General features: G+C 39.2%; 1 protein-coding gene across 1 annotated transcript in view; it reads left to right on the top strand.

Annotated features, from left to right (window-relative positions):
* Nucleotides 1-13,468, top strand: part of PATJ (PATJ crumbs cell polarity complex component) — a 153,681-nt gene that overhangs the window by 87,978 nt on the left and 52,235 nt on the right. The window contains exon 29 of the mRNA XM_009636168.2: nt 2,618-2,814. Within this exon, the coding sequence (XP_009634463.1) occupies nt 2,618-2,814 (197 nt within the window). The remainder of the gene's footprint in view (nt 1-2,617; nt 2,815-13,468) is intronic.

Here is a 13,468-nt window from a genome sequence, read left to right as displayed (position 1 = left end):
GGCTCACCAGGTTTGTAGTCCTGGCCCATTGCAGGGAGACCAGAAACTTTAGTGGGGCTTTGTCTCATCCTGGGCGACTGCCCTAACTGCTGATTTTTGGAGGACTAAAACTTTTAGTTTCAGCCCAGCATGGAGCAGGAATATATGCATACTTCTGAACAGCTTTTCCCATGTGAGAAAACACATTTTGTGCTGCTGCAGCAGGAGGAAACACTGCAAAGCTTACAGACTTACTGACACTGGTAGTCTCAGAAGGCACTTGTCTGCATGTAGAGGCTGGAGCCATGTGTCCGTGTGCAGCGTCACAGAGCTGCTCCCGCACCAGACTCTGGTGGGGGAATTTCAAGGAGTTTTACTGACAAGCAAGAAACGAGTTTTGAAGCAGTCTCTGAAGATACACAGCTTCATCTGTACAGCATTTAAGCGTGTGTGTTCTCCTTGCCCCTTCACCTCTTCTCTGTGCGTCTGACTACAAGTCGCTGAGAACATGCTTTAGATGTGTGCTTTGCTCCTAGAAAATGAAAGTGAGATGTCACTGTAAAACAAGCAATGGAAGGAACTGTTGTAGAGCAATGATCAGTCAACAGCATCCCTCCAGATTCTTTGCTGTATCCACAGAAGTGCAGTCACTAAGAAATCCTTTTCTGCTGATGACCTGGTCTTAATATTCTTACATGCTTCTTAATATGCTGCAGCTACTTGCTGTGCTGTAATGAGTTGTTTGTCTAATTGTGGTGGGCAGAAAATGTCTCTGTGCTCTTCAGGTCTGGACTTCACTTAATGAGAAAAGAACATTAAACCCTGGTGTGTGAATAAAACGCGTGTGGTTGTGTACGTGCTTGTGTCTGCTGTCTTTCCAGAAGCACTGTTTTAGTACTAAGCAGAAAAAAAAAATTTCCAAATTCAAGTAGCAAATCACACCTCTAATTACATTTTGACCCCATTAGTTAAGAAATATGTTAAAGAACTATGCAGATACATGGATTACCATTTAATGCAGTTATATGAATTTTTGACATGTAATTGATAGTAACAAATGGGTTTTCTAATTTTTTATGATATTCTGATTTTGTGCAGACCCCTGTAGGGCTTTACAGCTTTCCAGGGATAACATCTCACCATTAATATACACCCACAGGATTTTAGGCTCATGCTCCAGGCCATTGGGGGTTTTGAGCGCAGCAGGAAAATGCCAGCCTGTAAATACAGCGTCGGGAGAGCTGGTTCTTGTCTGTGTTGCTCTGAGTGTAGGTAATGCACTTGGGTGCATCTGGGGTTGGACATGCGAGACTGCTCCCCCTTCCCACCCGTCTCTGCTGAAGCACAAGGGGCTGCTGCAGCTGGAACAATTGCTCAGAAAGACCCTCAGAGAGGAGAGCCACCAGGATGGACCCAAGTTTGGCTAAATCACCTTGGCATCCTGCACAGAGGCTGTGGAAGGAACACTTCTGCTTCATTGTCTGTCTTCTCAGCAATTTTTATTCACTCTCACCTTCCTCAGCTCTTTCCCCTCTTCCTTGTTGTCATGGGAACATTCACTACAGCGGTTAAATCATACTATTAAAATATGCTTCCCCAGTAGAATGGTAATAGCTAATATTGATCTAGCTACTACTGCTGACTCAGGGATATAGTTGAACATATAATATCTCTTATTTCTCCTCTTAATGCATAATGCAGCAGTTTCTTTCACCTTGGGCTCTTTACTAAAGGTGACATCCAGCCACAGCAAAATGCTTTGACTTGCTTTTTATAATGTGTGGCCTAGCTGAAGCACTGGATGCAGGTGGTGTTATGAAGCCGGCTTTAAAATCTGCAAAGGACAATCAGACAGAAAAAAAATTACCCTTGCAGTGATTGACCCTCGCAAGCAATAGTTATAGATGGTTGTATGCCAGCGTTGAAAAGACGTTCAGATTAAACTGTCAGCATCCACAGACATGCAGTGTGCTCCAAATAACTTTGTAAGTATATTGCACTCTGTCACAGAAATGGTTGAAATGTAGATGAAAGACAAATAACTGCCTTAATATCAAGTGAGGCTGCATTTAAAAATGTAATCAATCATACTCATTGTCACTGACATCTGCTTTGAGTAATCATCCGCACAGTAGCACATAATGTTAAGCAGAGCATGGTAAGCATGTTCCTGAGTCACCAGGAAAAAGCAAAAGTAAAAGATTCTACCTTGAGATGTGAGTTTGCAGTATGTTTGCAATGTAAGCATTTCAGTTTCCCACAGTGGTTAATTAACCAGCTCTAATTTTATGAGAGTTTCCTGAAAGTGATAGTTTTTGTAAAGTAAGATTGAAGTGCTTCTGGAATTCCCTTGTTTACCCTTCTTTCAAAAGATTTTTGGTTTAGAACCAGCCTGTTGTACAAATAATGAAAATAGTGCAGTGGTAATGTGAATAGTACTTGCAGCTGATGCTGTGTTTTGCTGTGTGAGTGATACAGGCACAGCAAATAGTATTTTAAAGTCTGTGCTGGAAAGTCCTCTGCTACCAAAGAGTAAATGCTGAGAAGCCATCAATTTCTAGTTTACTTGTATGTGTTCTTGAACATCTACATGTAAGTTATTTTATGTTACAATTCATTTTATGTTTGATCTGTCTAGAAAAAATCAGGCAAAGATATGCAGATCTACCAGGAGAGTTACACATTATTGAGCTTGAGAAAGACAAAAATGGGCTTGGACTGAGTCTTGCTGGCAACAAGGACCGCTCTCGTATGAGCATCTTTGTAGTTGGTATCAATCCAGATGGACCTGCGGGACGAGATGGAAGGATGCATATTGGCGATGAACTACTAGAGGTAAGTGTTCCCTTTAACTACTAAGCAGGGTTCACATGGAGAGAGGGAGAGGCATATGTGAAGCTATCGTTTGAACCTTAAATAAGGCCTGCAAACAGAATTAGGTGGCCAAGGCAAGGAGCTGCACTGATTTATGCCAACTGAGAATTTGGCCTTTGGCAGGTAAATGTGTTTTCAGTGAAACAAAAATCATTGGCCTGTGAAAACTAATGTCTTGTCCTTGAAGTCTGTGCTCTCAGCATGTTCACAAGCTATGGTTAGGGAGGGACTGTTGAAAGGCAGGAAGGGGATAGTAAATCTATCCTTGTAGTGCATATGTGGTTTCACAGGGAAATTCACACCTTACATTTAAAAAAAAAAAAAACAAAACCCCCTCAAAGTTACCATATGTGTTTTTACAGATGACAGGGGTATCCCCCATCATGAAAATAAAGTCATGTGCTGTAATCCTGTAATCTGTTTTAATCTGCTGTAATTTAAAATACTTATTTTCTTTAGTCGTGTCTGGCACAAGCTCACCCGTAAGGCAAGAGAGCTTGTTAGCAAATAGAGTATTCTGTCTTCACTTTTTCTCCCATCTCCTTGCTTCACCTTCAGATTAAAACCACAGATTTCCTATGCTTCATCTGATTTTTGGCTGTTGCAAAATGACACTGATGTGGTACCTGCAGTGGTTCCCCACATCATGATTGCTTCAGTGGTTTAAGAAAATCAGCCATCCCTGGGGATCTTTCCCTTAGAGAGAAGCTTTCACTGAAGAGCAGGTATATGTTGACCTACTGCTCTCCACAGGTGGTGATTTTTTGATCTTTCAGCAGCTCTCTGCCATCAGAGAACCACCTATTTTCTCACAATTCTCGACTTGAGAAAGAGGAATTTGACTGCCTGGGGATAGCTTGGGAGTACTCAGAATTGTCTAAGCATTTGTCAATGTCTAACAGTTCTGTAATTATGGGTTTTCAGTACACATACTACAAGAAAGACTTGTTTTGCTATAATAATAACACAATCTGAAGTTTATTATTTTCTTTTTAAGTGTGATAAATGGTATGAAGGTTATACCATACTGGAGTAGGGTAGGAAAATTACTTTCTCCTTCAAATTTATGTTCTTTCTGTCCCTGGTACTAAATTCCAATGGTAAAAAAAAAAAAAAAAAATTAAAATTGTCACTTTTTGGGTGTATACAAGTCTAAAGGACTCATGATACTGTTTTCCTCTGTGCATGTCATAGACCAGGTAGTTCATGGTAGAAGAAAGGTAGAGCCTTTTGCATCAATATTTTTCCACAAAGGATCCACTGAAGTTTCCTTATGTCTAACAAGTTATTCCTTGCAGTGTTTGTTTGATCTAATGTCAAGTATTGCTAGCAGTACTTGAAAGATGCACCATCTACAATTAATCACATCTGTCTCAACGCTCGGGATTTACACGTATGAGCCATGTTATAAGTAGCATTTTCCAAAGTGGTGGTGTTGCCCTAATTCCTTTCCCTGTCAAGTTGGAGATAAAATGATTTTTTTTCTTCAGTGGAAGGAAAGTGATGTTCATCAAAGCAAAAATGCCAAATAAACTGAAGTTCAAAGAGACTTTAGTAACTACCTCTCTTGTTTACCTTTGCAGTCAAATTAAAGGTGTGTCACTAGTGAGTAGAAGTGTGATTACTTATATGAAAGGATGTGGTGATCTCATTCTGGTCCCAAGTGTGTATGTATCCAGTGTCAAAACATCCTGTATTACAAAGGAATGGGTTGCGCATTAGTCATGTACAGACATCTCATGTTCGCACCAGTGGTCAATTATTCACTGCTCTGTTTTTTTGTCTTTTAAAAGCATTTCAGTGTTATGTGAACAGCATTGAAATGGAACTAATGGGCATTTACACTGGCAGGGTTTTTTTCAGTAACCATTAGGTTCAATAACTAGGTTATTTCAGTAACCATTAGGAATCCTCATACCCAATAAGTATACAGATCACTGAGGTAGGAATATCACAGAATGGTTGGGCCTAGAAGGGGCCTCCGGAGGTCATCTGGTCTAACCCCCTTGCTCAGGCAGGGCCACCTCGAGCCTGTTGCCCAGGACTGTGTCCAGACAGCTTTTGAATATCTCCAGTATGATTTCATGCTACTTCCATGCTAGTGATGCAGAGGTCAAGGTGGTCAACTGGCTTTATTTGCAGTGTCTTTTACAACAAAATACTTTAAAAGAGCACTAGTGGCAAACTCAAGCATTCAGAAGTTAGGAAATGACAGAATCCAGACTGTTCGGTTTTCTCCAGTTAAAGACATAAAATTAAAGACTGTGAGTATGGTCGTTGGTCACAGAAGCATGTGTCTCTCCCATGGTTTCCTTGCCTCATCAAGAGATCTGCATGGACAATCTACTGATGAAGCAACTTAACTTCTCTTTCTTTGGGTAGTGCTTCATTGCGTGTAGGTATTTGATTGCTCTGCCTCTGCAGACTGAGCTGCTGGCTATTGCCCACTCCTTAAATATTTAGTTATTCCATAGGAGAAAAAAAAGCTATTTGACTTTGCAACCACTTTATTCATAAGCATTTGAGGCCATTTTCCTCAGTATTCTCATCTGTTCATCAGAAAATAGACATACCACCTTCAACTCTCATCTAACTGCATGTTTTAAGAATATTTGCATCTGTGTCTTTCAGTACACATCAGGTTTGAATGCTAGAGTGTATCAGCAAGAGAAGGGATTCACATCTTAAGAAGCCTCTAGCATTTCTGTGCTGTCCCAGGGTGCCCTAGTGAATCATGTTGATTAGTGTTGCTCCATTAAAACAATGTATGCTACTTCAGTGTGCAGATTATTCCCCATGGCTGTTGATGGGGTAAGGTTAATGGGATGGAGGTACGTATAGATAGATAGCTATTACCTCTTCATTTTTCTTTTGAACTGGAGTTTGACTGGATCCAACTGAAAGACGTAGGATGCCGCCAGACTGCCTCAGCTTCTTATTCATGAAGTTCTTTGTCACTGAATTAATGAAATACCATCTCACATTTACCTTCTGCAAACAACAGTAGTCTTTTGGGGACATGATCCTTGTAATATATAGGCTGGATTGACTTGTTTTCAAAGTCAATTACCAAATTCCAATGGTAAAAAAAAAAAAAAAAAAATTAAAATTGTCACTTTTTGGGTGTATACAAGTCTAAAGGACTCATGATACTGTTTTCCTCTGTGCATGTCATAGACCAGGTAGTTCATGGTAGAAGAAAGGTAGAGCCTTTTGCATCAATATTTTTCCACAAAGGATCCACTGAAGTTTCCTTATGTCTAACAAGTTATTCCTTGCAGTGTTTGTTTGATCTAATGTCAAGTATTGCTAGCAGTACTTGAAAGATGCACCATCTACAATTAATCACATCTGTCTCAACGCTCGGGATTTACACGTATGAGCCATGTTATAAGTAGCATTTTCCAAAGTGGTGGTGTTGCCCTAATTCCTTTCCCTGTCAAGTTGGAGATAAAATGATTTTTTTTCTTCAGTGGAAGGAAAGTGATGTTCATCAAAGCAAAAATGCCAAATAAACTGAAGTTCAAAGAGACTTTAGTAACTACCTCTCTTGTTTACCTTTGCAGTCAAATTAAAGGTGTGTCACTAGTGAGTAGAAGTGTGATTACTTATATGAAAGGATGTGGTGATCTCATTCTGGTCCCAAGTGTGTATGTATCAAGTGTCAAAACATCCTGTATTACAAAGGAATGGGTTGCGCATTAGTCATGTACAGACATCTCATGTTCGCACCAGTGGTCAATTATTCACTGCTCTGTTTTTTTGTCTTTTAAAAGCATTTCAGTGTTATGTGAACAGCATTGAAATGGAACTAATGGGCATTTACACTGGCAGGGTTTTTTTCAGTAACCATTAGGTTCAATAACTAGGTTATTTCAGTAACCATTAGGAATCCTCATACCCAATAAGTATACAGATCACTGAGGTAGGAATATCACAGAATGGTTGGGCCTAGAAGGGGCCTCCGGAGGTCATCTGGTCTAACCCCCTTGCTCAGGCAGGGCCACCTCGAGCCTGTTGCCCAGGACTGTGTCCAGACAGCTTTTGAATATCTCCAGTATGATTTCATGCTACTTCCATGCTAGTGATGCAGAGGTCAAGGTGGTCAACTGGCTTTATTTGCAGTGTCTTTTACAACAAAATACTTTAAAAGAGCACTAGTGGCAAACTCAAGCATTCAGAAGTTAGGAAATGACAGAATCCAGACTGTTCGGTTTTCTCCAGTTAAAGACATAAAATTAAAGACTGTGAGTATGGTCGTTGGTCACAGAAGCATGTGTCTCTCCCATGGTTTCCTTGCCTCATCAAGAGATCTGCATGGACAATCTACTGATGAAGCAACTTAACTTCTCTTTCTTTGGGTAGTGCTTCATTGCGTGTAGGTATTTGATTGCTCTGCCTCTGCAGACTGAGCTGCTGGCTATTGCCCACTCCTTAAATATTTAGTTATTCCATAGGAGAAAAAAAAGCTATTTGACTTTGCAACCACTTTATTCATAAGCATTTGAGGCCATTTTCCTCAGTATTCTCATCTGTTCATCAGAAAATAGACATACCACCTTCAACTCTCATCTAACTGCATGTTTTAAGAATATTTGCATCTGTGTCTTTCAGTACACATCAGGTTTGAATGCTAGAGTGTATCAGCAAGAGAAGGGATTCACATCTTAAGAAGCCTCTAGCATTTCTGTGCTGTCCCAGGGTGCCCTAGTGAATCATGTTGATTAGTGTTGCTCCATTAAAACAATGTATGCTACTTCAGTGTGCAGATTATTCCCCATGGCTGTTGATGGGGTAAGGTTAATGGGATGGAGGTACGTATAGATAGATAGCTATTACCTCTTCATTTTTCTTTTGAACTGGAGTTTGACTGGATCCAACTGAAAGACGTAGGATGCCGCCAGACTGCCTCAGCTTCTTATTCATGAAGTTCTTTGTCACTGAATTAATGAAATACCATCTCACATTTACCTTCTGCAAACAACAGTAGTCTTTTGGGGACATGATCCTTGTAATATATAGGCTGGGGTTTCTTTTTTCAAAGTCAATCCAGCCTATATATTGAGTGAAATGCAGGTTCCATGAAAAAATTGTATGTAATCATTATTTTTTAATACAACTTCTGTGATGTATTTTGGATGGCTACGTTGCTGGAGGAAATGGCTTTTTGAGGGAGAAGGTCCTTTCATCCTACTTTCATACATGGAGGAAAATTACTTGGGTCAGAATTTGGTCCCTGCGCAAGAGAATGTAATTTTAACATGACACAAGTTCTGCTTTTTGTTCTTTTTCCAAGCAAAGAAACCATCTGTGGTGCTCCTGCCTTGCAGTCTTGCTGTTTGAGTGCAGGTGTCTGCACTGCTTCGTATCTTATTAGTTTGGGCTTAGTCCTGTGGCTGATTGTGCCCAGCATGGCCCACAGCGCATTCACGTGGTGCTGTACCTGTGCTGTTAAGCCCTGCTGCTCATGAACTCTGCATGGGTCTGTCCTGTTGGTAGGTTTTATTCACACTGAATAATCCACCCTGTTATTATTATTATCATCATCATCTCTTCATAAGAGAGTCAACTGTGTTCTATTAATAAAGCAAGCTGTTCAGAGCCCTGTTATGCTAAATTGCTGATGTTGGGATTGTCTGCCGTCTTCCTGTCCCTGCTTATCTTTCTGAAAATGGGGCAGGAGTTGGAAGGAAATTGCTCATTTGGATATTTTGCCCTAGGAGGTGACGGCACTTCTTGAAAGAGTGAAAGCTAGTCTTCATAGTCAAGAATTGCTGTGCAAGTTTGCCTGTTGTCCATTCAGGACTGTTGGATGAGAGGCATTTTTTTTTCTTTTTTTATCCCATTTTTGTCATAGATTAAAGCCAGAGGGCTTTTGTGCTAAATGTATTTTTATTGCTATTTTATATGAAGATTCTTAGATAAATATAAATTATGCTGTAATAATATAATAGATACATGAGTGTTTTGCCCAAGTAAATGAATTACCCAGCCAAATTCACAGTGCCACTTCTGGTTTATAATGTGGGGGATTGGCGTTTTCTTCTCAGTTCATTTGTTGTGGGATTGTTATGTTTTTCCTGCGTCAAGACAGTTACATTGGATTAGGCGAGTGGCACTATCCCTCAAGAGGGACAGTGAACATAGGAACATAGAAAGACAGTGAGGCTTTGACATCGTCTTGAATGATTAACTCTAGTGGTGATATTTTTTTCTTTACTCCTATTTAAACACAGTAGTCGTAGGTTCTGTTCTCAGATTCGTTTACTAAAGGTAACGTTGAGGGATAGGAGGACGGAAATGCTTTTTTCATGTGCTTTGTTTACAGGTCACTAGTTAAGGTTAGTGTTGGGAGGTGATTTTTAAAGCTGCAAATAAAGTAAAGCTGTAATCAGAAAGCTGGTTGTGCATGAGGGCACGGACAGCCCTTGGGTTTCTGTTGTCCTCTCTTTCCACGCTCTCTAGGTGGGGAACCGCAGGGGCCAGCTGCCTGCCTGGCCCACGGCAGAGCCGAGTTGCAATGCAAAGGAGGAGATTTTCTGTCTTTATGGAGTTTATGGTCTGTTGATCACATTAGATGATGCACGTTTGAACATGTGCCGGGCAAGTAATTTGCTGAGGAAAGAAGAATTCACACTAATTAATTATTTTTTTCTTTCAAGTGTTTTCCTCATGCTTTATTTTTAGGGGGGTTGGTGTATTTTATGGGGTTTCAGTCTATATAATTTGACTGATCAAAAAGGTTTTAAAACTTTTCCCATTGTTGAGAGTCTGGTTGTATCTCGAAATGTTACAGTTCCTGTGGCTAGAAGGAACCTAATGCATTGGTACAGAGAAATTATTATTATAGAAAGCTATGCTAGTTCTTTTAGTAGCTTTAGGGTATCATTTAACTTGCTTTTCATGAAAATCAGATGATACTAATTTTATGGATTTCTATTACTGCCACGTAGTAAAAACAGTGATGATTTTTTTAAAATATCCATATCTAATGTTTCTCTTCTGCAAATTAAAGGTTGAGAAGCAAACAGTCCTCTAAATGTTTTAAAGAGTTCAGATTTCAGTGAGTTTGTACTTTCTGCTACTTTAGCATATGAAACTGTAAAACAAAACTTTTGTAGGTGAAGGCAACAGTACATTTGGGATATGTGATAAAATCTGCCATAAAGCAGTGCAGGGTTATAGTAAAGATTGAATTTAAGAGTGCTGACCTGATCTCATACCTGTAGCATGTTTTTATCTTTCTCTGTTCTCTGCTGTCTTTCCAAGAAGTTACGTAAAGAGACATTTAAGGAAGAGTTGAGGTTGATTTAGATCAGTTTATTTCTTTTGCTTAGTCAAAGTGTTGTTTTTCTTTCCTAATTGCTAATGAAAAAAGTAAAGCACAGATTTATAGGTTTTGATTCCTAGAGTACTATTTGGTTTATCTGATGTGTTACTTTATTTAGTTTGAAAGATTTAAAATTGTGTTGCTTATGAAATCCTAGATGTTCTCTTCTGTTTTATTTAAGAAGGCTTTTGTGCTTTGCTCATCACTGTGGTATATGAAGCTAATGGAACATTAATTTACTTTGCAAAAGAAAGTTACCTTTTTTTTTATTAAAAAAAGAAAAATTAATACTGGCTGTAATAACTAATGTGGGACAGTCCAAAACCTTGTGGAGATATATTACTTTGATTATCCTTTCATTTTGGTGTAATTAAATAATTATAACTTACAGACCCAGCTTACAGCTAATTACATTTTGGACTATTTGATACATCTACTGAATAGGATTAATTTAGCCAGAGTAAAGACTATAAATTTTAATCTAAGAAGTCTGCTGTTTAGAAAAATTGATGGTAATTGAACTAAATCCAAACAATTTGTAAAGCATACAGTATTTCCACTGAATAATTTATTTTTAAACTTAAATTAAGTCAACAAACTCACTGAAAGTTTCAAGTCCAGCTTGAAGCCAGAATGCAACTGAGCATTCATTTTTGCCGCTGGATTTTTAAATTTATCTTTGATTAACAAAGTGGGGCCTAGGACGTTGCTTCTCACCCTATCTTTGCAACCATGGCAGTTGCAGACAGCACCATATCAAACCCTTATGAATGTTGGTGTGATGCTCTACCTCACTGATTGTTTCATGCCAGCTCAGACTCTCGTAGACCTTTCTTGGTTCTCTCTTTGTACAGTAAGCAACTTGATAGTTAAATGGTTTGCACTTCAGTCTTCATGAATAATCAAGTGTTAAGAGTTTTATTCTTGTCCATGCATTGTCCTCATTTAACTGATGAACTTGCATATTGTTTTGACCATTTAAGTTAAGATAGGGATATTGTGAAGTTGCCAATATGACTAAATAGCCTGCGTGACACAAGGCTGTAAGACTTGACCAGTTATTTCTTGTTTGAATGAAAAAAATCTAAGGACACAACCGAAATCCAATACAAATATTTTCAGTAACAAAAAGTCCTTCTGTAATCGCTAGTAAATTGTTCCTGGGCTCCATTTTCATTATTGTTTTAAACAGCATTGGTATATCAAATGTGAATGCAAATATTATGTTGTAAATGAAGACTGGAAGACAAAAAATGCAGTATTGAAATGAAGCTGGCTGCTCGCTTTGGAAGGGTGTATGAATACTCCAGCTCCAGAGAGATGCATTAATCTAATCAAGATGCTTGGAGTGAGAATTTTGACAGAGTTAAATAGCAGATCCACGTTTGGAAGCCTCTAGTGCTTGCTTAGACAGCAAGACACTGGAGGAGCTGGACTGTGAACCTGAACTAAGATCATGACTTCAAACACTATTAATTTAAATTTATTTTTCTTCATCTTTAAAGTTTTGCCTTCTTTTTTTTTTTGACAAAATAAAAGATGTTAAATGTCACTTTTGAATTAGTTTCCATGTTTGTGTTCACAGGGTGTAGGTAAATAAAACGTTCCACGGAACGTTGTTATCTTGATGCTTATTCCTGTCTAAATTGTCAAAGTTGAAGGAAGACAGGTCTGGTAGTCCTGCTCCCTGCTGTCAGGGGAGGAAGCTTTCCTTCACCACCTTGCTGAGTGTTTGCTTCAGCGTAGTTTTAAATCTGAAAATCATCACGTTACAACTAAGAGACTGCTCAAGGGTTTTGTTGATCTCCTTGACATAGTCTTTTTTTCCCCCATAATACTCAACTCAGCTTTTACTTCCTTTAAATTTATTGTGGTATTTGTATCTACCTTATGTTCTGCATATGATCTTCATGATTGTAGTTTGTGCAATGCCTTAGCTGAAAGGTGAGCGTCCTCTTAGGATACCTGTGAGGCAGGAGGCATTAACGAAGGGGATTTGAAGCCCAAGAAACTCAGGACATTGCAGGCAGCTGAGGTGGAGCACGGTGTTAAACACAAGCCCTGGCTGTGAAATTAATGAAATGCTTTAAATATTCAATTTTCACACTGCAGGTTATTTTTGTGGTATGATACTGAGTATGCTTTTTGTTGGCTTGGAAGTAACTACTGTATTCATCTCAGAGATGCTGTTGTCTTTGTTGAAGTCCCACTCACTGAGCATGGGAGACGTTAAGCATCTTATTTTCCTCAAACTGGGAAATGACTTCTAGTTCCTACAGGAAGAAATGTCTTGAAGCACATACTGTGTTAAAACCAGGCTATTTCCCCCTGAAAACTGCAGCATCTGCTTGCATGCAGCAAGTGGTCAAAGTAGTGTTTGTTGTCTGTGCTGTGCTTCAGTGTTTGATCCATCACAGGAAAAATGATGTGGCATGTCCTTAAATTGTCCTTGTCTCCATGGCTATCAGTTACGTTTCCTTCAGCGGAACTGAGTCATCAGCACAATCTTAACAAGTTTTCCTAAACTGCCACTTGCCTGTAGGTAAGGTATAGGAGTGTCTGTCTCAAAATCTATGCTGTTGTCATATCTATATGATTCTTCTCAGTTCAATTTGTTTTCCACATTGTTTCTGGGAACAATATTTAAAATCCATTCTATGGATCTGTGAGAGTAAAAGATTTCTCTCATTTGTGGCTTACTAATACGACTAAATTAGGTCTGCACTGGTTCCTATTTTTTCCTAGAATAACACTTGGAATGTTTTGCTATTAATGCAGTATTTCTTCTTTGATAAATTGGAGTCTAAGATGTTGAAAATGAGGTATTTTAAAATCCGTTCTAAGGCTGCAATTCTGTGGTCCATTACAGAATCAGTATGAGAGGGACAGTGTTCTTAAAATCAAATTATGATTTATCCTTTCAAAAGGAATGATAAGAAAGCTGATGAGAAATGGTTAAAGTGTTGTTGCTGAGTTGCAGACTACCCCTATCCTCCTCCAGTGGCTGGCCAAGGGAAGGGGCAGCAGCCTTGGGCAGTCCAAGGCCAAGCTGAGCAGTGCCCGTCTCCTCCTATGTGCTTATCATATAGTGTCTTTCTGCAGCACAGCTGTGCCTGAAAGAAGCTTGTAGTGCCTCAGCTCTAGTATTTCTGTCTCTACAGAACTGTACAGATAGGAATATCTATCAGTGCAGCATTGATATTCCTGTCTGTAAGAGCCTCTAAAGGTATCCAATTCATATTTTGCGGACAGCATTTTCGTTGAGTCTTATCTCTTTTTCCCTAC

This window comes from Egretta garzetta, unplaced genomic scaffold (assembly GCF_000687185.1).
Source record: "Egretta garzetta isolate BGI_Z169 unplaced genomic scaffold, ASM68718v1 scaffold163, whole genome shotgun sequence".
NCBI classification, from domain to species: Eukaryota; Metazoa; Chordata; class Aves; order Pelecaniformes; family Ardeidae; genus Egretta; species Egretta garzetta.
The sequence above is the reverse complement of the archived record's forward strand: the minus strand, read 5'-3'. Positions and strand labels throughout refer to the sequence as shown.